General features: G+C 36.2%; 1 protein-coding gene across 4 annotated transcripts in view; it reads left to right on the forward strand.

Annotated features, from left to right (window-relative positions):
* Positions 1–23,927, forward strand: part of dop (microtubule-associated serine/threonine (MAST) protein kinase dop) — a 256,822-nt gene that overhangs the window by 43,706 nt on the left and 189,189 nt on the right. For 3 of the 4 annotated variants that reach the window (XM_089100465.1, XM_089100467.1, XM_089100466.1), the window contains exon 3: positions 3,972–4,100. In XM_089100465.1, coding sequence (XP_088956591.1) covers positions 3,972–4,100 — 129 coding nt within the window. Of the gene's footprint in view, positions 1–3,971; positions 4,101–21,381; positions 23,501–23,927 lie in introns of those variants that run through there. The other variant, XM_089100468.1, reaches the window with a different exon arrangement.

The following is a 23,927-nucleotide window of genomic DNA, read 5'->3' on the forward strand; positions in this document are numbered from 1 at the left end:
TCCCCCTATTGTTTGATAAAAGAGACATTACGAGATTCCTCTCTTCTCCTTTGTATAAAATTTATGTATATGTTTTTGTTAAATAAAGTCAAGTCAAGTCATTACTGCTTACTAGTAATACTTCTTCTGCTATCACTAATGTTACTCCTGCTGCTCCTACTGTTGCTTCTGCTAGGGTATAATCTATAATAGGGTATAAAGTAGAAACTTCCATGGAAAGTTCATGTTGTTTGAAGTTGAACTAAGTTGAAACTTTCAGGGCTACTATTATACTTCTTCTGCTCTTGCTATTGAATTAAATCAAAAGGTGTAAGTACATCCAGGTTGTCAAAATAGCATAGATACAATATTTTGGCGATGGTATTAAGTTTTATTTTTCGGAAAACTTGAGGTGTAAAACAAAATTAAACGATGCTATGTTTGTCCAAATTTTCAAAAGGATGTATGCCAATAAAAATTGTTGAAAATTTTCTCCCACATATAAATAGTTAGCCAAACTATGGTTTCCTAGAGAAAAAAAAACAACAAAATATTTAAAATAATCTTTTCTTTTCCAATGAGAAAGACTATGTCAATAGAAAAACGAACAAAAATTAATTTTAAAAACTTTTTCAAAAAATTAATTTTTCAAAGAAGAGCTACGTTAAACCAAAATGAGCAGAAATAAAGTCAAATAATTTTAGAAACGTAAAATTACCACATATCAGCATAAATAAATAAAAGAAACCAAAAACGAAAAGAAATTATAATAAATAATCGCATTAAACTCAAAACAAGCAGAAACAAAGATGAGTAGGGTTGACGCCCCCCCCCATGCCTTCTGAAGACCAGAACATAATTTGCACTTTACTGAAAACAAATTGTATTCTAAATATTTTCACTTTTCTCATTTTATTAAATCCAAATTGATTAAAACTTCAAGGAATAAATATCAGTATATGTATATTAAATTGTCAATTCACGTCCATTTGTGTTTTTTCGATATTATGAGAAATAACATTCACCTTGAAATAAGGATTGTTTTTAATAAATTTCAAATTACGTTCTAGTCTTCAGAAGGCACGGGGTGAGGGGGCGTTAGTTCTACTCATTTGGGGCTAATATATCTATACAAAGATCCAAAACGAAACATCTTAATTATATAATTCGCAAATCGTGGTTTGTTTCCACCAAAGTAGTTGCATAGTCCGTTGTCGATTAGTTCCGAATCCGAATCCATGAAAACTTAACTCAGACACCTTAACATATAATGCTATTTTCGGACTAGTTGTTTGTTTGTCCAGTTACTCTTTTTTTTTCAGGTCCGCATAAAAACTGAGCCTGTATTTTAAACAATTGAAATTCTCGGATTTAAATCACCGACTACCCTGCTAGTTTTTCCAATAGCGATATAAGCCCTCTGAGTTTTGTCAGCTTTTTACTTGCATCAAGGCACTCAGATAGATGGCGTGGGAACTGCATTAGACAACTGTCACCCATGCATGGGTGTTGCTGATCAGTTTTGTCTCGGAGTTTTTGCATCCCATCTTTGAATTCGTATTATTGGAATAGAGACCATTCCAGATTTTTATTGAGGCTTCGTTGTTCTTAAAGGTTTCCAGCCTTTCTTTGAGCTTTGAAAATATAGTAATGTGTTCCATTTGAACATTCCACAAGGTGTAGGATATCAACTTCTACCAACGTACAAATAACGATTTAAATAGGGATAAATCCTTTTATTGTATAAATCCTTTCATATCCAGAATTAGCATTGTTTTCACTGTCTAATAAAAGGGTTTATCCCTATTCGAACTGTTATTTATACGTCATGGAAAGGCAGTGTGGTCTTCGAAAATATAAACTTCTACCAAACGTCTAGTCTATCGACGGCCCTTTATGAGTAAGCTCTTCTTTTAATTCGAACGGTCTAAAGGTGGTCGTCAATGTCTTACATACCTTTGAAAATAAAAACTTCTAATTTAAGGTCCATTTGGACGTCATGACATCAAGAAAAGGTTCAAATTATCTGCGATTAGAAGACAAGCGACAGTGAGAATCTATATATAGAAACCTGCCGAGAACCGGGGCCCGGTACTATATATATATATATATATATATATATATATATATATATATATATATATATATATATATATATATGTTTATATAAATGTATATTGGAAGATTTGGGTTTTGTAATTTATGAGTGTGCTTTTGTGTCAGAGAAACTAAATATGAAAAGGAAAAATAGTTTTTTTGATGATGAATGTTGTTCTTTTAAAAAGGAGTTGGAGGAGTTATTAGATTTGGTAAATGCTTGCTCTGTAGAGGAAGAAAGGCAGAGCTTGTTTTTACGGTTTAAGGAAAGGAGAAAGGAATATAATAGGCTAAAACGGAGGAAAAAACGAGAGAAAATTAGAGAGGAACAGAAAGAGATAGAGAAGGCTTATATGGTAGGGGATACAAAGCAATTTTGGTCAGGAATAAGGCAGGAGAATGGACAAGGAAAAGGCCAATTACAAATCCCTGAAGCTGATACTTGGCCTAGTTTTCTTGAGAGTATAGATGAAGATTCTAGTGGCCTTGATAGTGAAGATTCAAGGGTTGCTCCGCAGTTTTCCGATGAAAGAAAAAGATTATGAGTTAGTGAAGGAGGTAACCTCAGATGAAGTTAGGAAAGTAGTTAAGAAGATGAAGGGAGATGAAGGATCAGGGCCAGGAATAGATGGTATACCAGCAGTTTTGTTAAAGAGGTTTCTTGATGTTTTTTGGCTAGTTTTAGTGGGTATTTTTAATAGAATTATAAGTAGTGGTATATGACCTTCCCTATGGAAATTATCGATTATAGTACCTCTACTTAAGAAAGGTAGTCCTAGTGATCATGATAGCTATAGGTTGATAGCATTAGTGCCTGCACTTAGTAAAATTTTAGAAAAGATTTTGGACAATCGGTTGAATGAATGGTTGGAGGGTTATGGGGTAATTAAAGCGGAGCAGGGGGGTTTCAGGAAAGGGTATAGTACGTCGGATAGAGCATTTGTGTTAAGTGCACTGATAGAGAAGTATGGATCAGGTAGAAAAAAGCTGTATGTTGTGTTTCTAGACTTAAGAAAGGCATTCGACAATGTAGATAGAGCTCTCCTTGAAAAGTGTTTAAGTGATGTAGGTCTACCTTTAAGTTTTATTCGTTTATTTGTTGGTATGTATTCTGGGACTAAGTCTATGGTCAGGGTTGCAGGTTCGGGATTTTCCGGGCTATTTGACCTTAAGAAAGGAGTGAAGCAGGGCAGTGCCATGTCCCCGAGACTGTTCGGTTTGTTTTTGAATGATATGGTGGAGTTTCTGGAAGAAAAATGGGCTCCAAAGCTGTGTCTTGGAAAAATTAATTTTTCAGTGTTATTATTTGCGGATGACACTGCATTGGTGGCGAAGTTGGCAAGGGAGCTTCAGATGTTACTCGATTTAATTGAGGAATACTTACAAATGAAAAAGTTACAGCTGAACGTTATGAAAACTAAAGTGGTTGTTTTCAGTAAAAGGAATGAAAAAATAGATAATATATTTGTATTTTGGGGACAACCTTTAGAAGTAGTTGAAAAAATAAAGTATCTTGGTTATATCTTCCAAAGTAATGGTGGATGGAGTTCTCATATTAAAGAAGTGTTAAATAGGGGAAAAGCTGCAACATTTTCACTTTTCAGGAATAAAATTAGTGGAATAAAGAATTTGTCTTTGCATAAGAGGGTTTTTTTTATCTAAGATTATGCCGATTCTCCATTACGGGGCAGAGATCTGGGGACATGAGAGCGCTGCACAGTTAGAAAGCGTTCAGCTATGTTATTTTAAGAGATTGTACGGGTCGCATAGAATGACCCATTCCCAGTTTCTTAAAGGAAACCTTGGACTTTGGTCTCATTGTATTATTTTAAGCTATTGTCTTCTTTTCATTCAATGATTGTTTGTGATTTGTATTCCATTAAATTTATTTTTAGATTATTCCTGAATCTCTGTCTCCCATAGAGTTTTTGTTTATAAATCCATTGGAGTTGTCGATTGGTCCGATTGAAAAAGAACGAATAAAGGCTGCCAAAGAAATTGTAGCAAGCATTGTCCATAAACAGGTTAGTTGTTTTTGTCCATGGAACGCCATCTTTCGTTCTCCGCTAATGTGTAACTAAGATGTTCTCAAACCTTGACTATTAACTATTGTCCGTCCAATCAGAAGTAAAGTAAATTAACTCTTAAGTAGATGGCGATGACTTAAAAACTCTTGAAAGGGGAATTGTTGAAACACTTTCGAAATAACTCTCGAAATAAGTCAGTTTTCCTATTTTAAAGAGTTGCTCAGAGTAAAGGGCTCATCGAGGCTGAGCATTTCGAGCAGTCCATGCGCGCTGAAAGGTTTGTCTAAGAACAGTGAAAAGAAAACTGTTAGTATTTGAACATAACGCTCTGAAGACTATTGGATATACAAATAAGGAATATATGATATTGGTTTTGAATTTTTATGTCAATTTCTATCTCGCCATTATATCCCTCCTCCCCCCCCCCCTTTGTCATCATTGCAATATACCCTGTAGTGTCAACACTGCCAATAACTTTAAAATTAACTATAAACTGAGGCAACAGGCAGTAGAGTAGCTATTTGTTGGTCAGTGGCGGTTCTAGCCTCTCTTAAGCCCGGGGCAAAATCTTGATTAGCGCCCCTCTCCTCTGTCACCCAAAAACTTCCAGGCCAAATTTAAGAAAAATTTACCAGCTGCACCCTCTATTTTATTTAAATAAAAATAAAATGTCAAAATCACAAAAAGATTATAACCTTTACATTATTTATTTGAAATTTTGCGTCTCTAACATTTCTGCGCCCGGGGCAAGTGCTCTGTCCCCCCTAAAACCGCCTCTGGTGTTGATCCTCTCATGAGATTTCGGCAATGTTACTCGGTAGTATCTGTGCTGAGCGTCAAGTAAAGAACACAATTAAAATCGAATATACTTTGATGGGAAGGATGTATCAAAAAGTTAAATATTTAGTTCAAAAAGATGTTAAAGACATAAGAAATGTGTTGGCATACAGAAATGTGTCTAATAGAAAGATGACAGTTTTCCCTAATTAAGAGAGAAACTACCGCTTCATCGCACCCAACATAAGAATTGTGTATCTTTTATTTTGATACTTTTAAAGGGTTGATTGCATCTCGGACATTAATTTCTTTAATATTTAATCAAATTAATATTGTAAATCAAAGAAATGACAGAAAGATTTACTAACCATTCGGTACTGTAGCCTCTAATATCCGTTAAAATGAAACAATTTTCACCTCTAATATTTTTAACAAACTAAACTGCATTTTAATTTGAGATTTATGGTACATAATTTAGCGCACATAACAAACATAAAGATAAAAGATTCTGTTAACGCCCAAGTTGGTAGAAATAAGGATAGATGGTATCCTAGCCTAGGTAAATTTGATGCAGGAAAAGAAAACAGTAATGGCTGCAGACGTTATGCAATTTTGTAGGCATAACAATCTAGTTATAACCAGTACGGTGTTTGGTCATAAAATGGCTCATATGCACCATCTAGTAGTGTCTAGGGTCAATTTAAAGCTGAAATTTCGGAAGGATAACTACCTCCCGGGAAGTTATGATGTTGGTAGACTCCCGGATGAGGATTTCAGAGAAACTTTCCAGGAACAGTTGAATACTAAACTTGAGAGTTTAAAATTTGACAATGTGGAAGATGGTTGGAATAACTTCAGAAAAATAATTTGTGAAGTTGCTGAAGGTGTCTTAGGGAAGAAAGCTATAAATGCAGCTAAGAATATTAGTGAAAAAGCTTTATGTTTAATAGAAAGGAGAAGGGACTTATATAAGAATTATCTGAGTGATAGATCATATGAAAACAAAAGAAATGTACAGAAAGTGGAGAAAGCATTAAATCATGAACTAAGGAGGTGTGAAGTAGAGGCCATGGATAAAATTAGCGAGGATCTGGAAGATGCAGCTAGACGGCATAATAGTTAAATATTCTTAGGACATGTAAATAAGTTGCGAAGGAGCAGTTAACCTCAACTCGGCCCAATTAAAGATAGTAATAAGGCAACAGATTATGACAAGGAAACCGTTAAAGTAAGATGGACAGGACATTTTGAGAATGTGCCAAACCGAGATACTGTTGCAGAAAAAGATATAGAGGAAAATGAAAAAAGTTTGTGATACCTTGGATGTGAAGGAAGATTTTGTTTTGCGAGGAAAAATTTGTGAAGATGTTAAAGTAGAATAGCCAAGGTTCAGGGTGTTTTTTCACAGTTAAAAAAAAAATTGGGAGAATGGGAAGATAAGTTTGCAAACCAAGATTAGAATCTTAGAAGGTACAGTGATGACAGTGGTTAAATATAGCTCTGAAGCATGGGCGCTCCGATAAGCGAATGAAGATTCGCTAGATGTTTTCCAGAGAAATTACCTACGGATTGTTCTGGGTGCCTGGCTGACTGACCGTATTTTAAACAGTAGGTTTTGCGAAAAATGTGGTTCAATCCCACTTTCTAGGGCTATAATGAAAGACAGGTTGAGGTGGCTAGGGCACGTTGTGCGGATGAAGGATGACAGATTGCCGAAGATTTTCCTTTTCGGTCAACCGTCTAAGGCTAAATGGAAAGCAGGTCGTCCTCGTCTGGAGTGAGAGGATGTCATAAAGAAAGATTTTCAGAGGCAACGCTATAGCGTTGCCTATAGTAAAGGCCATACGACTCCATTGTTTTATTATTTATTTATTTTTTTTCCCGGAGGCACTTAATATGGAAGGAGTCGTCGTAAAAACTTCAAAGGGGAATCATTCGATTGGAAATCGAGAGTTCTATTGCCCTTTTTAAGTGTAAAAAGTGATTTGTACGCAACGAACACCCCTTCCACGCCCACCATTTCCCCAAACACATCCAATCAAAATTTTGAGATAGCCATTTTGTTCTACGTAGTTGATTTCCAGATAGAAATCTTGGAAATTGAAAGTTCTAGTTCACTTTTTAAGAGTCAAAACATATCCGATGGCAACTACCCCCCCCCCCTCACGCACCCTTTTTCCCCCAAGCATATCCGATAAAGTTTTTGAAATAGCCATTTCATTAAAAATAATTCAAAGGTCAGACAAGAAAAACTTCTGTGTCGACGCAACCCCCCATGGCCCAGAGGCAGGCGTTGTAAGTAATGCTCTGGGGGCATATATCGTTTTTGTATAGAAGGGAAGCTTGTATAAACTTCGGAGAGGGTTCACATGATTGGGAATTGAAAGTTCTCGTTTACTTTTTAAGAGTCAAAAGAGATTTGAGGGCAACTATCCCTCCCCCCCCCCCCTCCACGTTCTAAATGCATCAGGCAAAAATTTTGAGATATAAATTTTGTAAAAAAATAAGTTCATATAACAAAATCTCCGGTGTTGACACAGCCCCCCAGGGCCCGAGGGTAGGCGTTGTAAGCTATGCCCTTAGGGTATATATGGTTGTTATGGAAGGGATGCTCGTATAAACTTAATAGAGGGAACTGAAAGTTGTAATTCACTTTTTAAGAGTAAAAAGTGACGGGAGGGCAGTTATCATCCCCCCACACTCCATTTATTTTTTCTCCCCCAGGCACACTTCATATAGAAGTGTTGTCGTATAAATTTCAAAGGGGCAAACTTTTTTCACTTTGATATTCTTACTTTGATACCAGTTTTGATACTTTGATGAAGATTTGATTTTTTTCAAAAGTTTCATTTTGAAATTAGGAATTTTTAAAAACTTAACACTTTTTGCAATGAAAAACAAACAAGAATTAATTAAAAAAGAATTTCCGAAAAATAAGTTTTTCAAAGAAAATTAAAGGCCATTTTAAATTTAAAATCTGTAGATACAAATACCTGTTAAAATTCAAACTCAAAACGACCAGAAATTACTATTAAAGAATAAATGAAACCCAAAACGAACAGAAATTAGATAAACGATCATAGGAAAAAATATACAACAAGTAATAATATAAATGAATAAATAGATCTTATAGCGAGTATTGCTTAGATTGAATATGAAAATCAAGCTTAAAACGAAAAAAAATATTTTGCTATTGGAGTATAAATGAAACTTAAAACGAACAGAAATTAAATAAACAATCAATGCAAACAAACATACAATAGATATTAATATAAATGAATAAATAAATCTTAAACGAGTGAGACTTAAATTGAATACGCAAATCAAGCTTGAAATGAACAAAAATCACTTCAAACAAAAGTTTGGTTGTCGCCTCCTTCTCTCACTGTAAAAGTCTAAAACCTACTGCGTCGTTGGCACTTTACTAAAAACTATAAGCGTCTTAAACAGGCTTTGAAAGTGTACATAATATGAAACTGAATACTCGATTTAAAATTATAATAATTGTTGAAAGATACGCTAGCTCAAGAAGTTATTTCGATCCAATTTCAGTTTTATTTTCGATGTTGCGAGAACTAGCAAAGGGGCTATTTGTAATATAATTCGTTTTCAGTAAAGCACTAATGATACAGTACGCTCCTAGTTTAAGGAAGGGGGCAGTATCCAAACTCTTGTTTGTAGTGAAATTTTATTCGTCTTGAACAACTCTAAAAAGAACTAATAAATTAAACTGAATATTTGATGTATAATGATATTAATTGCTGAAAGCTCATCAGTTCAAAATTTTACTATAATTTTAATGTTTATTTTCAATATTAAGTACAAAAGAAAATATTTGTATTAAAATTGGTTTTCAGTAAAGTGCCAATGACGCAGTAGGTTTTTGTGAATTGTCAGTTTAATATACATATACTGATATTTAGTAATCAAAATGTTAATATTATTTGATTTATTAAAGTTATGAAAGTAAAAACATTTATATTTTTTCAGTAAAATGAAAATTATGTTCTGTCCTTGGGTGGGAAGGCATAGGGGTTTTCAGCCCTATTCATGCTAATTTTTGTTCGTTTTGAGTTTCACTCGGTTATTTATTGTAATTTCTGTTCGTTTTGGGTTTCATTTATTTATCGATACTGATTTGTGGTAGTTTCACGCTGGGTAGATTATTTGATTTCATTTTTGGTTTAATAGAGCTCTTTAATTTTCTTTGAAAAACTTATTTTGTGGAAAAAGTTTTTTTAAATTAATTTCTGTTAGTTCTATATTGACATAGTCTTTCATGACATAGGGAAAAAGAAAGTAATACTTTAAATCTTTTCTTTTTTTAAGACTTTATAGTTTGGCCTGCTATTTGTATGCTGGAGAAAAATTTTCGGCAATTTTTAGCAACATACACACTTTTAAAAATCTGATCACAAATAATACTGTTTAATTTAGTTTCATACCTCATCTAGTTGACCTGCAAAGGAAAACCAGATACCATTCGCAAAAAAAAATCCGTTTACTTTCTCTGATAGTAGGGATGAACACACACAATTTTCATTTCGTTAAGCCTTAAAAAAAGAAGAAGCCCCGAAAGTCTAAAAATCATACTCTTAGTCTTTCTCAGGAACCCGCATATATGTTTTATTGGGACTTAGCATTAACACAGTCAATGTTGATTAAATCTTGAGGCAGCATTTAGTTTTTAAACATAATGTTCAAATGGGTGGGTGGGCGTGGGAGAGGGACTAGTTGACCTCTAATCACTTTCGACTATAAAAAAGAGCATTAGCCTTTTTCATTTTGAATGAAATGAACCCTTTTTAAAGTTCCTACGACAACTCCTTCGGTACGAAGTGCCCTGGTCTAAAGAACAACAATAAAAAAAAAAATAAATGATAATACATTGTACCCAGATCGATCTTTACTATAAAAATGTCAAGCCTTCCAATCACTTTTGACAGTTAAAAAGGGCACTAGCCCTTTTTGAGTTTCTACGACAACGCTTTCTATAAACACCTTATATGCCCCCAGGGTATAACTTACAACCTTTACCCTGAGGGCTGCGGGGGGGGGGTCGTCATCCTTAAAGAGCTAATTTTCAGAACTTTCAACTACGTTGAACAAAATGAATATCTCAAAATTTTGATTGGGTGTGTTTGGGAAAATGGTGGGCGTGAGAGGGGGGTTAGTTGCTCTTCAATCATTTTCGACTATTAAAAAGGCCTTTACCCGTTTCAATTTCAAATTGAATGAGCCCTTTTTGAAGTTTTTGAAGATAAAAACCTCATATGCCCCCAGGACATAATTTCCAACCCTTGCCCTGAGGGATGTGAGGGTTGGGAGGGTTGTCATTCACAAAGACATAATTTCCAGAACTTTCAACTAAGTAGACAAATATGGGTATCTCAAATTTTTATTGTATGTGTTTGGGAAAATGGTGGGCGTGAGAGGGATTAGTTCCCCTCCAATTACTTTCGACTATTAAAAAGGGCACTAGCCATTTCAATTTCCAATCGAGTAAGCCTTTTTTGAAGTTTCTACGACAACGCTTTCTATAAAAACCTTATGCCCCCAGGGTATAACTTACAACCCTTGCCGTGAGGGTTGTGGGGGGGTTGTCATCCTTAAAGAGCTAATTTCCAAAACTTTCAACTACGTTGAACAAAATAGCTATCTAAAAATTTTGATAGGATGTGTTTGGGGAAAAGGTGGGCGTATGAGGGGGGTTAGTTGTCTTCCAATCACTTTCGACTTTTAAAAAGGGCACTAGCCCTTTGAATTTTCAATCGGATGCACCCTTTTTCAAGCTTTGTGACAAAGCTTTCAATAAAAACCTTATATGCCCCTAGGGCATAACTTGTAATCCTTGCCCTGAGGGCTCTGAGGGGGAGGGGTTGTCAACCTCAAAGACCTAATTTCCAGAACTTACAACTGCGTTGAACAAAATGGCTATCTCAAAATTTTGATTGGATGTGCTTGGATAAATGGTGGGCGTGAAAGGGGGGTTAGTTACCCTCCAATCACTTTCGACTATAAAAATGGCACTCTTTAAATTTCCAATCGAATGAGCCCTTTTTCAAGTTTCTACGACAAAGCTTTCAATGAAAACCTTATATGCCCCCAGGGCATAACTTATAACCTTTGCCCTGAATAGGGGGGGGGGAGTGTCCTGCTCAAAGGTATCATTTTCAGAATTTTCAACCGCGTTGAACACAATGGCTATCTCAAAATTTTGATTGGATGTGTTTGGGGAAATGGTGGGCATGGAAGGGGTGTTAGTTGCCTTCCAATCACTTTCGACTATTAAAAAGGCACTAGCCCTTTGAATTTCTAATCGAATGAGCCTTTTTTGAAATTTCTACGACAACGATTCCTATAAAAACATTATATGCCCCCAGGGCATTACTTATAACCCTTGCCCTGAGGGCTCTGGGGGAGTGCCTCCTCAAAAACATAATTTCTATCTGGAAATCAACTACGCTGAACAAAATGGCTATCTCAAAATTTTGATTGGATGTGTTTGGGGAAATGGTGGGCGTGGAAAGGGTGTTAGTTGCCTTCCGATCACTTTCGACTATTATAAAGGGCACAAGCCACTCCAATTTCTAATCGAATGAGCCCTTTTCGAAGTTTCTACGAGAACTTTTTTGATACAAAGTGACCTTGTCTATAGGAAAAAATAATAAATAATACATTGTGCCAACATCGTTCTTATATGCCCCCATGGCATAACTTAAAACCCTGACCCTGATGTGTTTGGGGAAATGGTGAGCGTGGAAGGGGTGTTAGTTGTCTTCCAATCACTTTCGACTATTAAAAAGGACACTAGCCGTCCCAATTTCCAATCGAATGATCCCTTTTCCAAGTTTCTACGACAACTCCTTCGATATGAAGTGCCTTGGTATGGAAAAAGAAAAAAAATAATACATTGTGCCAACATCGTTCTTTACTTAGGAAGCGCGATTGCGCTGCCTATGATAAGAAAACACGGAACTTTTCATTCAGAAGTAGAAACATGGATTGACGCATCGGAAGCTTGGCGGAACGAATTCTGATAGTCATCTGATATAAACTTCAAAACTCTACTGGGGTCTTCTCGGGAGATGTTCATTGCAAGAGCTTTGAATTAGGTGAGATTGAGAAGATTGTTTGACAATGTGTTGGCTTGGGGTGGCTTAATATTGCTAGAAGTTCGTAGTAGCACACTAGCTAGCACCAGCGTTGTCAACATGGTATAATTGTACCGTTTGTGGTACAATTTAGAGGTCCTAGCACAATGCGGTACATTTGAACAAATTTTGGTACAAGACAAATTTTCCAGCACATTTTAGTTTTACGTGCTCCTTTCTAACTCGGACTTACCTGTTCAAGTATTAGTTTATCGAAAATTTTCTTCTTGTTGTGGAAAATTTTTATCCTGCGGTTCAGATGGTACAAATTTAACTCTTGTGTACAATTTTATTCGGAAAACTGGTATAGTTTATTTCAAAGTTTTGGCAACGCTGGCTAGTCACATTTTTCGGACAGGACCTCAAGCAGCTGCTTCTGTCAATTTTTGCTGTCTTACTTCTATTTTGTTTTCATCTGTTTTTTTTTTTTTGTCACATAAGCGTAGAAACCTTAGATTTTCTTTTAGGGGGATGGGCTCGAAGTCCATCCCCCATCCTGTGCGAATGGTTTAATTTTGTATGAACCATTATGACCGAGCTCTGGATTCGGACGTAATTACTTGCTTGTATTCACATAGGTTCATTCAAAGACCTTTGACTCTAAGTATTGGGAAAACAAATATTGTCTTTTGCTTGATTGCGAACTTCTGGGTTCGCTTAGAGGTTTTGTGGTCTTTTTTTGGCAACAGTATTCCAAATAAATAAATGGCTGGTTAACGTTGCGGTAACTGGAAAAGGGCATTTACAGTTCCGTTTTGTGAAATTTTAGTTTACAGATTTTTGGTACGCATATGGCCAAAGTAACTATTTACGAACGTCGACAAGAATATGTTTGGGGAGAGGAGAGCAAACTTGGGGAGGAGAGGGCAAATGCAAAGTAACTATTTACGCACGTACACAGGAATATGGTAGGGGAGGGCAAATTTTCAGGTGGTAAATTTAATAAAATAGGACATAACTTTTCTTGGGGGTTCGGGCAAAGTTTTCAGAGCAAAAGCTATTTCGTTACTTTCGTAGTAAGAGTAGCGAGAAGACCTCCCCCCCCCTCACAATTGTTTGGAAATATGTGTTTTGAACTGATTATGCAGAAGTAGGCTATAGTCTTGGATTTTGGAGAAAACAATTAATTTCATCAGAGGCATCGCTTAATAAAGAGCGGTGTGCCTTCCTCTATTAATTTAAAAAAAAACGCTAACCAAACAAAAAGTTTTTAAAGAAAAAGTAGAGGGCCATGTTAAAACCCCTAAGACGAGAAAAAACAGTTCTGCTCGAGTAGGACGAGCATTTTATATAATAGTTAAAATTTAAAACGAGTAGAAATTACTATCAATGAATAAATGAAACCCAAAACGAACTTAAATTAAAAAAAATAATCAAATCAAACATAACTGCTAATAACGAATGCTGGCATAGATGAATAAATAAATACTAGAACGAACAGAAACTAAAATGGAAAATCAAGTTAATCTTAAAATGAACATAAATTACCACAAACAGGAGTAGGGCTACCCCCCCCCTAACCTTCTAAAGTCCAGAGGGGTCAGTTGTGCTTTACTGAACGCGATTTGTATTTCGAGCAGTGTATTTTTTATTTTGACACAGCATCAATAAAAACACACATAAAAAAATCACAAGGCTAATCAACAGGGCCGGAAAAAGGGCGATTGAGCCCAATCGGGCTCCGCATTTGAAAGGGCCCCGGGTTACCATCAAAATGAACAAAACAAATTGTTAGAAATATAAAGCAAATTGCTTTTGACGATAATGGAAAAAATATAAATTATTCAAATAAGTAAAAATATATTTATTTTAAGTTCGCATTGCTGGATGAGATTTATTAATGAGTTTATTATTTGACATTTGATTAGTGTGAAGTTTGTCATTTTTATGTATACCATGAATCTGAATTATATTTATATATTTAATATATTGAGATGGCCCAGCAAAAAAAAATCCAATCGGGCCCCGCACCTATTCGATCCTGGCTGCTAATCAAAGTATACAAATAAGAGTAGTGCTACCCTCTCTTCCTGTCAAACCCTCTAAAAGGCTTGAGTCTCATTTGAGTTCTCCTGAAAATGATAGCCATTTCGAACAGAGTATTTTTTATTTGTCAAGACATCGACAAAAAAAGAAGAAAAGAATAATGATAATCTGTGATAAAATTATCATTATCTGTGAAAATGATAAAAGAAGAAAAGAATAATAATAATAAAGACTACTGGAAAGAACTGATGAAAGTAGATCGATGCTTTAATTGTATTAATTACTTAATTCTGTGTGTATATTTATATTACCGTATACACGTATTTACATTACTTTTTGAAAGTATCGGCGATTTTTGATTTTTAATATTATAGTTTTAAAAGAGAAAATTTTTTAAATATGCTTTATTTTCAGTAAAGTGCAAATGAAGATGTGGCCTTGGTCCTGGAAATTTAATTGAGGCGTATGCATGACCTGATATTTTAATTCAGTTATGCGAGAAAAAAAATCGAAATTTTTACACAACAATCAATATGACAACATCTTTGAAATTTTGAACTTTATGGGAAAAAGTATCTATTTAACCTGAATTTATAAAGCAGATCAGCGTAAAAATTCGAATATTTCGCGCTAACAATCAATGCAATGACATTTTTGAATTTTAAGCTGATAGAGAAAAATGTATTCATGGCCTGAAATTTTAAAGCAGATTAGCATAAAAATTTTGAATTTTCCGCGCTAAGGATTATTAAAACAACCTTTTTCAAAATTTACTATCTTCGTTAAGGTGCCTATGGTGTAGTCCACTTACCCTGAAAGTTTCACGCCGATCGAGGGTAAGTAATCTTTGACCCATTTTTGGGTTTCACGAATCAACCCCACCCATTTTTTCAAAATATTATCCCCTTTAGGTTCATTTTGCCGTGTATGCATGCTGAGTAAAAGGCTTGTTCCATCTTTGTCAATTATTATTTAATAACTTTAATAAATAGTGCCCAGAAACTCGGACAATTTATGATTTCGGGGTTTGCCCCTGCCTAAGTCCGTACTTAGTCTGATTTTTTTTTTTTTTGGAGGGGGGGTATTTTTTCTTCTGCACTGGGCTGCCCTTAAAACAAAGACTTGACGATATAAGTTATGAGCTGATAGGGAAAAAAAGAGGATTTACGGCTGCAAGTTTCAAACTGATCAGAGTCAAATAGTTTTTTGGCCTGTTTTCAGTCCCCTACCCTCTACGCACACTCAACGTAACACGTGATCCTTATGAACCAGAGAACGGTTCCTGAAGTTTCGGAGCCTCTGGACAACGACAATAATGATTATCGTGTGAAGGTGGTTGTTAAACGTGTGAAGGTGGTTGTCAAGGCAATCAACAGGAATAAAGATCCCAATTCTAATGAAAAACGTCTGACTAGAGAAATCCATATACTTGACGCATTAACAAAAGAAGAACGCCACCCAAATATTATCGCCCTTTATGAATACGTGTTAAGAAGAGCCATATTCTAGGAACCAGGTGTGTCTATTGGATGCGCACGCGCTGATTGCGTGATTTTTGGCCGCGCAGCGTTGCCATTCTTGTTTGTGAGTTTGGTTTTCGGGCGCGGAAAAAGGTTAAAATCGGTATGTGTATATGTTTATGTTTCTTCTGAATTAGTGAAGTCCTGTGGACTGAGTAGATCGCTTGGGACCAAGCAGAAGAGGCGAGAGACCCTGCCGGAAGCGCCGTATTGGTACCTGCCGGTTAATAGCCTTAAATTGCAGGGAACAGGTGAGCAGGTCTCGACGCTTCCCTTGCTCCCGGTGATCTCTTGCTCCTGAGGTTTCCCTGATGTTTCCTTGATGTAGATGGCGGTGAGAGCGCTTTGAAAAAGCTGCCTCCGACTTCTTAGTTTAGCTAGTCCAGTGCTGTTTTTATCCGGATTCCTGCTGTGATAGTGAAAGTAACCAAAGACTTTCTCTTCCTGACTTTGCTTAGTGCAATCATCATGCAAATTAAATACGAAAAACCGGCCCTAATGAAGATTCAATCACCGTATTTATCAGTGGCAACACCTTCCTTTTGTAACTTGTGACTATTTGGACTCTTAAAGAAACCACCAGTGCGCAGTGGGATAGCTCTCTGCTTAGGGACACCAGAGGGCTCTTACTTATCAGACTTCTGGAATAAGTTAACCCACCGTGAAAAACAAGGAGGAAAAGGGAAACGCCAAATGAGAATCCCGGTGCATATCTCTCGCAGAAGAAAGACAAATGATCAGCTGACAAGGACAAATAACCTAGTCATAATTCGTATCGCTCTTCCTCATTATACTCCACCCCTACTTGGTCGCTGGTTTAAAGAGAATGTTAGCTGCAGTGCTTCAGAACCTACTCCAAATTTACGTCCGGAGCGATTCTCAGCAAAATACAAACTTCCGAATATGCTAATATGTAACGCTCGATCTTTGAACAATAAAATGGACGACGTGGATGTGTTAATTAAGCAGAATAACGCACCCATTGCAATTATCAGTGAGTATTGGATCATTACTGGGGAGACTGCATGTATTAAAGGTTACAGAAACTACCTCAACACTCGACGTAACCAAGGCATTGACCGTCACGGGGGTGGTGTAGGACTTTATATACGTGACGACCTACCATCAAAACTGTTAAGTAGCGCCAATGATTCGAGCCATGAGATTGCGTGGGTGGAGTGCAGACCGGTGCATCTGTCACGAAGATTCTCCTGCTTAATAGTTGCGTCAGTGTACTATCCAGAAAGCGCTGGGAACAGAAAAGAACTTATTGAGCACATACAAGTGTTCGTCGACAGAATGCGCCACAAGTACACTTCCCCTGCGTTTGTGATTGCTGGCGATTTGAATCAGACCAATCGTCAGTGGGTCTCAAACGTTTTGGATATGAAACAAGTAGTTAACATTCCGACTCACCAAAGTGGCAGTACTCTTGACATGATCTTTACGAACTTGGCAGATCTTTATAACGCTCCCCGATCTCTAGGTCCTCTTCAGAATTCTGACCATTTTATAATTTTCTGGGAAGCACAAGCAAGTATCCCACGACCGAAACGAACAAAAACCACAATTCGGCCCATTACAAGGTCTTCAATAGCTCAATTCGGTCGCTGGATTGGTACTTACAATTTTGAGGACATTTATGCAGAGGCCGACATTAATATCAAAGTCAGCAAGCTGAACAGCCTTCTGTTGGAAAAGTTCCACGATTTTTTTCCAATAAAAGTTATTAGAGTTTGTGACACTGACAAACCATGGATCACCTGCGAACTCAAGCAGATGATAAAAACTCGCTGTAGTCTCCACAAAGCTGGAGATCAAGCGGCTGCAGCCAGTTTGCGTAACAGAACTGTGAAGTTAAACAGACTAGCCCAAAGACAGTATGTAAAAGAGAAAATAACGCCATTACTGCACACTGACCCTCATAAATGGCACTACTCGGTCAAAACCCCTGCAGGGAAATCAACGCCAAAGGACCTGAGACTACTCAAAGATGACGGCACACTGACATCAGCTACTGAAGTGAACAATTTTTTCTCCGGCATATGCACTACATACCCATCAATCACAAACTCAGAAATTGAGAGTATCATTGCTGACACCGGGACTGATGAGATAAGTATCTGAATATGCCGTCTTTAAGGAACTTCAGAAACTGAAAGTAAACTGTGCGTCTTACCCTGGTGAACTCCCTGTCAAGTTGTTACGCGAGTTCTCCATCTTTCTCGCAAAGCCACTCAGCTCTATTATTAACCAGTGTTTTCGCGAACATGTGTTCCCCAGTGTTTGGAAGAGAGCTTATGTGTGCGTCATTCCAAAAGTGAAAAACCTGAAATCTTGCGACCGACTCCGCCCGATTTTGATAGTTCCGAACCTCTCTAAGTTAGCGGAATCATTTATATATCGTGAACTTATGTCACAAGTCCAGGGCTCTCTTGATCCATACCAATACGGGTGCTTGAAAGGTAGTAGTACAACTATTTATCTTGTGCGTCTGTATCACCTTATTGTTGATTGGCTTGACCAAGGAGGCACAACTATAGATCTCCTCCTAGCCGACTATAAAAAAGCCTTTGACTTGCTACGGCATTATACTACAGTGAACAATTTGAAGGTTATGGGAGCTTGCAGACATATTCTCTTATTAATAATAGATTTCTTACGCGACCGACTACAGAGTGTATATGGTCTCTACCCGGGTGATACTGATTCCGAATGGTCTGAGCTTACGTGTGGTGCCCCACAAGGCACTAAACTCGCTGCCTTGTTGTTCTTGGCAGTGATCAACTTCGTCCTTGCCGATTTTGACAAACGGTTCAAATTCGTAGATGACCTTTCCACCCTCTTAAAATTTTGAGAAGTCTCAAACCGTTCCCCAGTTCAGTGAATCATTTATCGACAACTTTAGAGACCAGTGTTCTGAAAACAGCCTCCAAATCAACGAAACAAAAACCAAAATTCTTCGATTTAACCCTCTCAAAAGGGATTTTCAGTGCCCCCCTCCACCATACCAAAGCGTATCGTTGGCAGTTATTCTCGGTGTTACGTTCATCGTTGACTCTTCGTTTAACCTCCATGTCCAAGAGGTAGTGAAAAAGGCGAACTGTGCGATGCGTACCCTTTTACTGATGCGAAGATTTGGTTTTTCATTGCTGCAAATGAAAACAGCCTACCTGACATATATTCGCCCGATATTAGAGTATGCGTGCCCTGTATGGGTTCCATAGGTTCAGAACACTGCCTATATGAGCGAAGTACTTAAATCAGTCCAGAAAAGAGCGGTGAAGGCCATACTGGTTGATCAGTACACCGATTACGAATCAGCACTGTTTCAACTACATTTGCCGTCACTCCACGATCACCGTTTTCAACTTATCTGTATATTTGGCCAGGTTCTTCTGACAAGTGATAAGCACAGACATATATTACCCCCAATGCAGACAAAAAAAGTAACTACAAGATCAAAAGCAACAAAGCTAGCCCAGCCCAAGTGTCGCACTAATCGCTTCAGCAATTCGTTTGTGCCTTTTTATGTTTCTGTCTGCAATAAGTGACATGTGTATTAATTTTTTTGTGTCTTTGTTCACTTTGTAAATAATAGCGCGATTTAGTCGGGATTTAAACCCTGACTACGAAAGCTTTTATGTTAATAAATGATTCTGATTATCAACCTCACAAAACCTATACAACCTATCTTTAAAACAGTTGATAATTTGCCCATTTGCCCGCGCCCCTATTTTCACAATACTTGTCCTAGGGCAATGAGGGGTCGTTTCATTCCTGGATATATATATATATATATATATATATATATATATATATATATATATATATATATATATATATATATATATATATATATATATATATATATATATATATATATATATATATATATATATATATATATATATATATATATATATATATATATGTATATATCTGGATTTTTTATTTTGATCAGATTCCTTTGTGGGCTATGGGGGAGGAATGGGAATCTTAATAGTGGTGCCAATTCAAGAAAATGTAGAGGAGGTCAAGAATTTTTTTCAATTTTTTAACATTTTTTTTTCAAAATCTAGCGGGATATTTTTGATTTGTTTTGTTGCAAATTCAAAAAAGAAGATATTTATCAAAATTTAGGAAGTACAATTGCCCCTCCGTCTCCAATTGGCGTCCGTGAATCCTAAAACTTATAGAATTAAAATGAATAATCAGGTCAAACTTAAAACGAACAGAAACTACCACACGCAAGAGTAGGGCTACCGCCCTTCTAAACCTTCTAAAGACCAAAAGGTCATATGTGCTTTAGTAAACATATATATTTTAAACAGTTTCTATTTTATAATTATGACATTGAAATTCAAAGATTGCTGAGACTTCCAAGAATTAATATCATCGCATATTAAACCATCAGCCCACTTTCATTATTTATCTCTAACAGTCTTGATTAGTATAGTTCTCGTTTTTGTCAACGTTTCGATAAATCAAAAAGCACACCGTTCAAAATACATATCGTTTTCAGTAAAATGCAAATGATTCTCTAGCCGTTTAGAGGGTTTGAGAGGGAGGGGAAGAGTAGAACCACTCTTATTTGTAAACCTTGTTTAGCCTTGTGATACTATTTTTGTTGCTGTGTTGTTGTTATGGCAAATACAGACACTCGGGTGGAAGTACAAACAGTTTTCAGTGCAGCGCACATCACCCTTTGGACTTTTTAAGGTTTAGGGGATAATATCAGTACTCTTGTTTTTGGTAATATCTGTTCGTTTTATGTTTGACTTGGCTATTCATTTTAATTTCTGCTCGTTAGGACAGTTTTATCCATCTTTAGCTGTATCTCTTATCTTTAAGTTTGTTGCATTAATTTATTTTCTGCTCTTTTTGGTTTTATTTATTCATTGATAGTAATTTCTGTTCTTTTTAATTTTGATTTATTATATAACTTTATTTCTGCTGGTTTTAGGTTTTAATACGGCTTTTTACTTCGTTTAAAAAATATTTTTTTTTTGGAAAAAGTGATTTTTAAATAAATGAAGTAATTGTGGAGATCACCCATCGTGGAATCTTGTTTTTATTTACCATACTTTCAAGCTGTATTGCTTACTTGCGCGTTTGACTTAAATTCTTAAAGGAGTTATTGAATTAATAATTGTATCAGTTTTTTTTTATTTGTGTAAAAACTTGTTCATGAGATAAACCATTTGGAACTGGCAACTTTATTTACGTGGTACACAAAACAAAATTGAATAATGGCTATTCTAAAAAGCAAGCTAAGGCCTGGTCAATTCAAAAATCTTCCCTATGAACACAAAGATTTTCTCTAATGTGAGATGGAATATTTTTACTCACATTTGCTCCTAGCATGGGTGCCCATAAGCTGAATTCCAGGGAGGGGGCCTCGTCTAATTGACACTTTTAATGCTATATAATAGAAATCTCAGAACAAAAATATAAAAATAAGGCAACATCATTCAGCCAGCCCCTGCCCCCCCCCGTATGGGCGCCCATGGCTCCTGGTCCCCCTGTCTCCTTAGAAACCCTTGGTTGTGTACGGTTTCTTGGTCCTCTCCCAAATAGCAACCAGTGTCAATTTTAGATTATACTTTGTCTTCTTTAGATAAGTATCGTCACAACAATTAGTATACTTTTTGTGCCCTAGAAGTACTTCTAATTTTAGCCATTGGCACAACGAGAACTTTAATCAAATGTGTCAGACAATTTTAATCAATCTTCATGAACTTTGTGTACTGACGAAGATAACGTGAAGGTCTCGAGGTATATAATACAGTATTTGAATATTATGAGTTGATCTTTTGGCACTATTCACTGCAGTTATTTTCTAGTGTATTGAAGACCTTTAAGTTGATATTCAGATTTGAACGTGCTAAATTCAACTTATTTCTCAGCCTACGAACTGTTTACTGCATATAGGAAATGTGCCCAATAACCTATGTTTTATAGGAGGAACAAAGTTATTTTCTGTGGATGTTTCAAATCTAGAATCAATACATTATCCTGTTAGTGCTGAGTGTGTAAAGCTGCCTTAAAAAAAGAGAAAGAAAAAAAGAGAAAAATCTGCAGTCCGTGCAGATGTAGTGTTATGTTTAGCAATTCAAGAAGTTATTTTTGAAACCTCTCCGAAAAGAATAAAGTTTAAAATTTCTGTCCCAAACTCTTCTTAAAGCTGGTAATAAGTATACTGTTTTGACGAATAATAGGCTGTGGTCTATTGACATGTGCATTCATGTTTTTCTTGATTTCTGAATTGCTAAAACAAAAGTGGTTTGTTCCTGCACTGAAGTTTGGATACCAGACGACTTCCTCTGCAGGTAGCAACGCATTTATCCAACTTTATTTCTTCTGTATTTAACTCTTATTATCACTCAATGTGCAAAGCGGTTTTTACTGGTGAATATTTGAAATGTGACGTCATGTATTGAGTGTCAAAGCACTATACTTATAATCTCTTTTAAATTTATGGCGCATTCATTCTGTGGTTATTATTCGTACTTTTGCAAACGCGGAAGATTTTCTGTACTTTTTGAAAGTGATTAACCCGTATTTTTTAGTTGTGGTATGAATGCTTCATAATTTTCTTGGATAGTTTCCTTGGCAAAGTCTTCTAGCTTGGGACAATAGTCCTTCAGTCGTAAAATTTCGTTCGTCAGTAAACTATGGAGTTGAAATATCAAGATCTGAACTGGTCTTACGTTCTATTTTGGCTCGCCTTTATAATGAATCTGTGTAGTGAAATCATATCGTCTTAAGCAGTGATACACTACTGTGTTTACGATGATTGGATAAGTGCTAGTAGGTGATCTGGCTTTTTTTTTTAATCAGTTCTCACGCTTGAAATATTTGACATTTTTAAATAGCAAATTTTCTTTAAAGCAATTATGTCGTCGAAATTAACTTTTAGATAAACTTTTACCGTTGAAGAGCTGCTGAGTCATTTTTGAAATTGATTAAGCTTGGGGCTATAGTGTTTGTAAACGAGCTATTAATGAACTAAAAATTTGAATTGATTTTATCCAATTTTTTTCTTTAGGTAATCCTCTAATTTTGATATACGAATACAACGCATTTCGGCTACTCATCAAAACCTCTATAATTAATAGCCTAGAACTATATTAATTTCGTAATTATCTAACTGTAACAGCCTTGTTTGAAAATAATCAACTTTCATTTTGGTTTTTTCTCAGCAGTATATTTTGCCATTTGCATTTGTCAAAAAAATGACATAAGCCACCAGTTGTGAAACCTCAGTAGGCTGTGAACACGTGAACAGAAGTCTAATTAGTAATAGACTTATAAATGTGATTCTTGTCATTGTTAGTGCTTCTTTGAAAGTCTGTCCGGGGAAGTATCAAGAATTCGTTACTGACGGAGACAATTTATTCGGATCAATTTGTGGACCAAAAGAATGATACCATCTATTAACTTTTCTTTGAATTATACAAGAATTGGGTATTCTCCAAGATCATTCTTTTGGTGAAGTACTGAAGAAGTGAGTATCTTGAAGAAGTATTTTAAGATTTGTTCCTGACCCCGAGAGAGGTCATTCAATCTTCTAAGGGAATATGAGAGATAAGTTGCCGTTCACTGGAAATTACACAGGAATCGGTTATTCTGAAAGATTAATCTAGATAAACTCCGTGGAGTGAAACACTGTGAAGATAAGTGATTCTGCGTGTCTGATAAATAATTCTTTTACATCTGAAACACACCATAAATTTGTCTTCTTAATGAATTGGCATTAAATGCATTTATAGTAGTTATTAGTGTTACACTGTGTTGTGGATGCCAGGGCCGTGTCAATGGTCTAATTTGGGTGTCTTTGCAAATGGAGCCAGTGGATAAGATGGAACAAGTTGGAATACCCAAACGGGCAACTCGAGTTAGAAAGTTAGTAATTCCTTTGATTGGGCAGCAGCCGTCATGGCACCTTTGTCCAACGGTAAGTCTACTAAACAGACATACTTGTATGTGAGTTCGTACACAAGGACTTTTTTGGCGGGGGAGAGTTAATCATAAAATTGTTTTGGGGGCCGATAATAAAAAAAAATTGGTACTTTCTTGTTAGCTAGTACACACTCGAGAATGAAGTTAATCCTAACGAAATATACCAAAATATGATAAAATATAATACTTTAGTTACAAAATTATGGAAACTGCAACAAAGAATTTTAGAACGGGGGGGGGGGCTGCCCAGAACGCATTATATTAAATACCTAACCCAACCCAACCAAAATGCCATCTCTGTATATTAAATATTGAATAAAAATATACCTACAACGTAGATTTCAACTGAGCCTAAGCTAATTGTCTCCGTATACAATCTGTTATTGTCTGATGTTGTAGATCTGAAGTTCTGAGTGTGTACC

The sequence above is a fragment of the Artemia sp. Qi Xiang Cuo genome, chromosome 14, assembly GCF_049724085.1.
Source record: "Artemia sp. Qi Xiang Cuo chromosome 14, ASM4972408v1, whole genome shotgun sequence".
NCBI lineage: Eukaryota > Metazoa > Arthropoda > Branchiopoda > Anostraca > Artemiidae > Artemia > Artemia sp. Qi Xiang Cuo.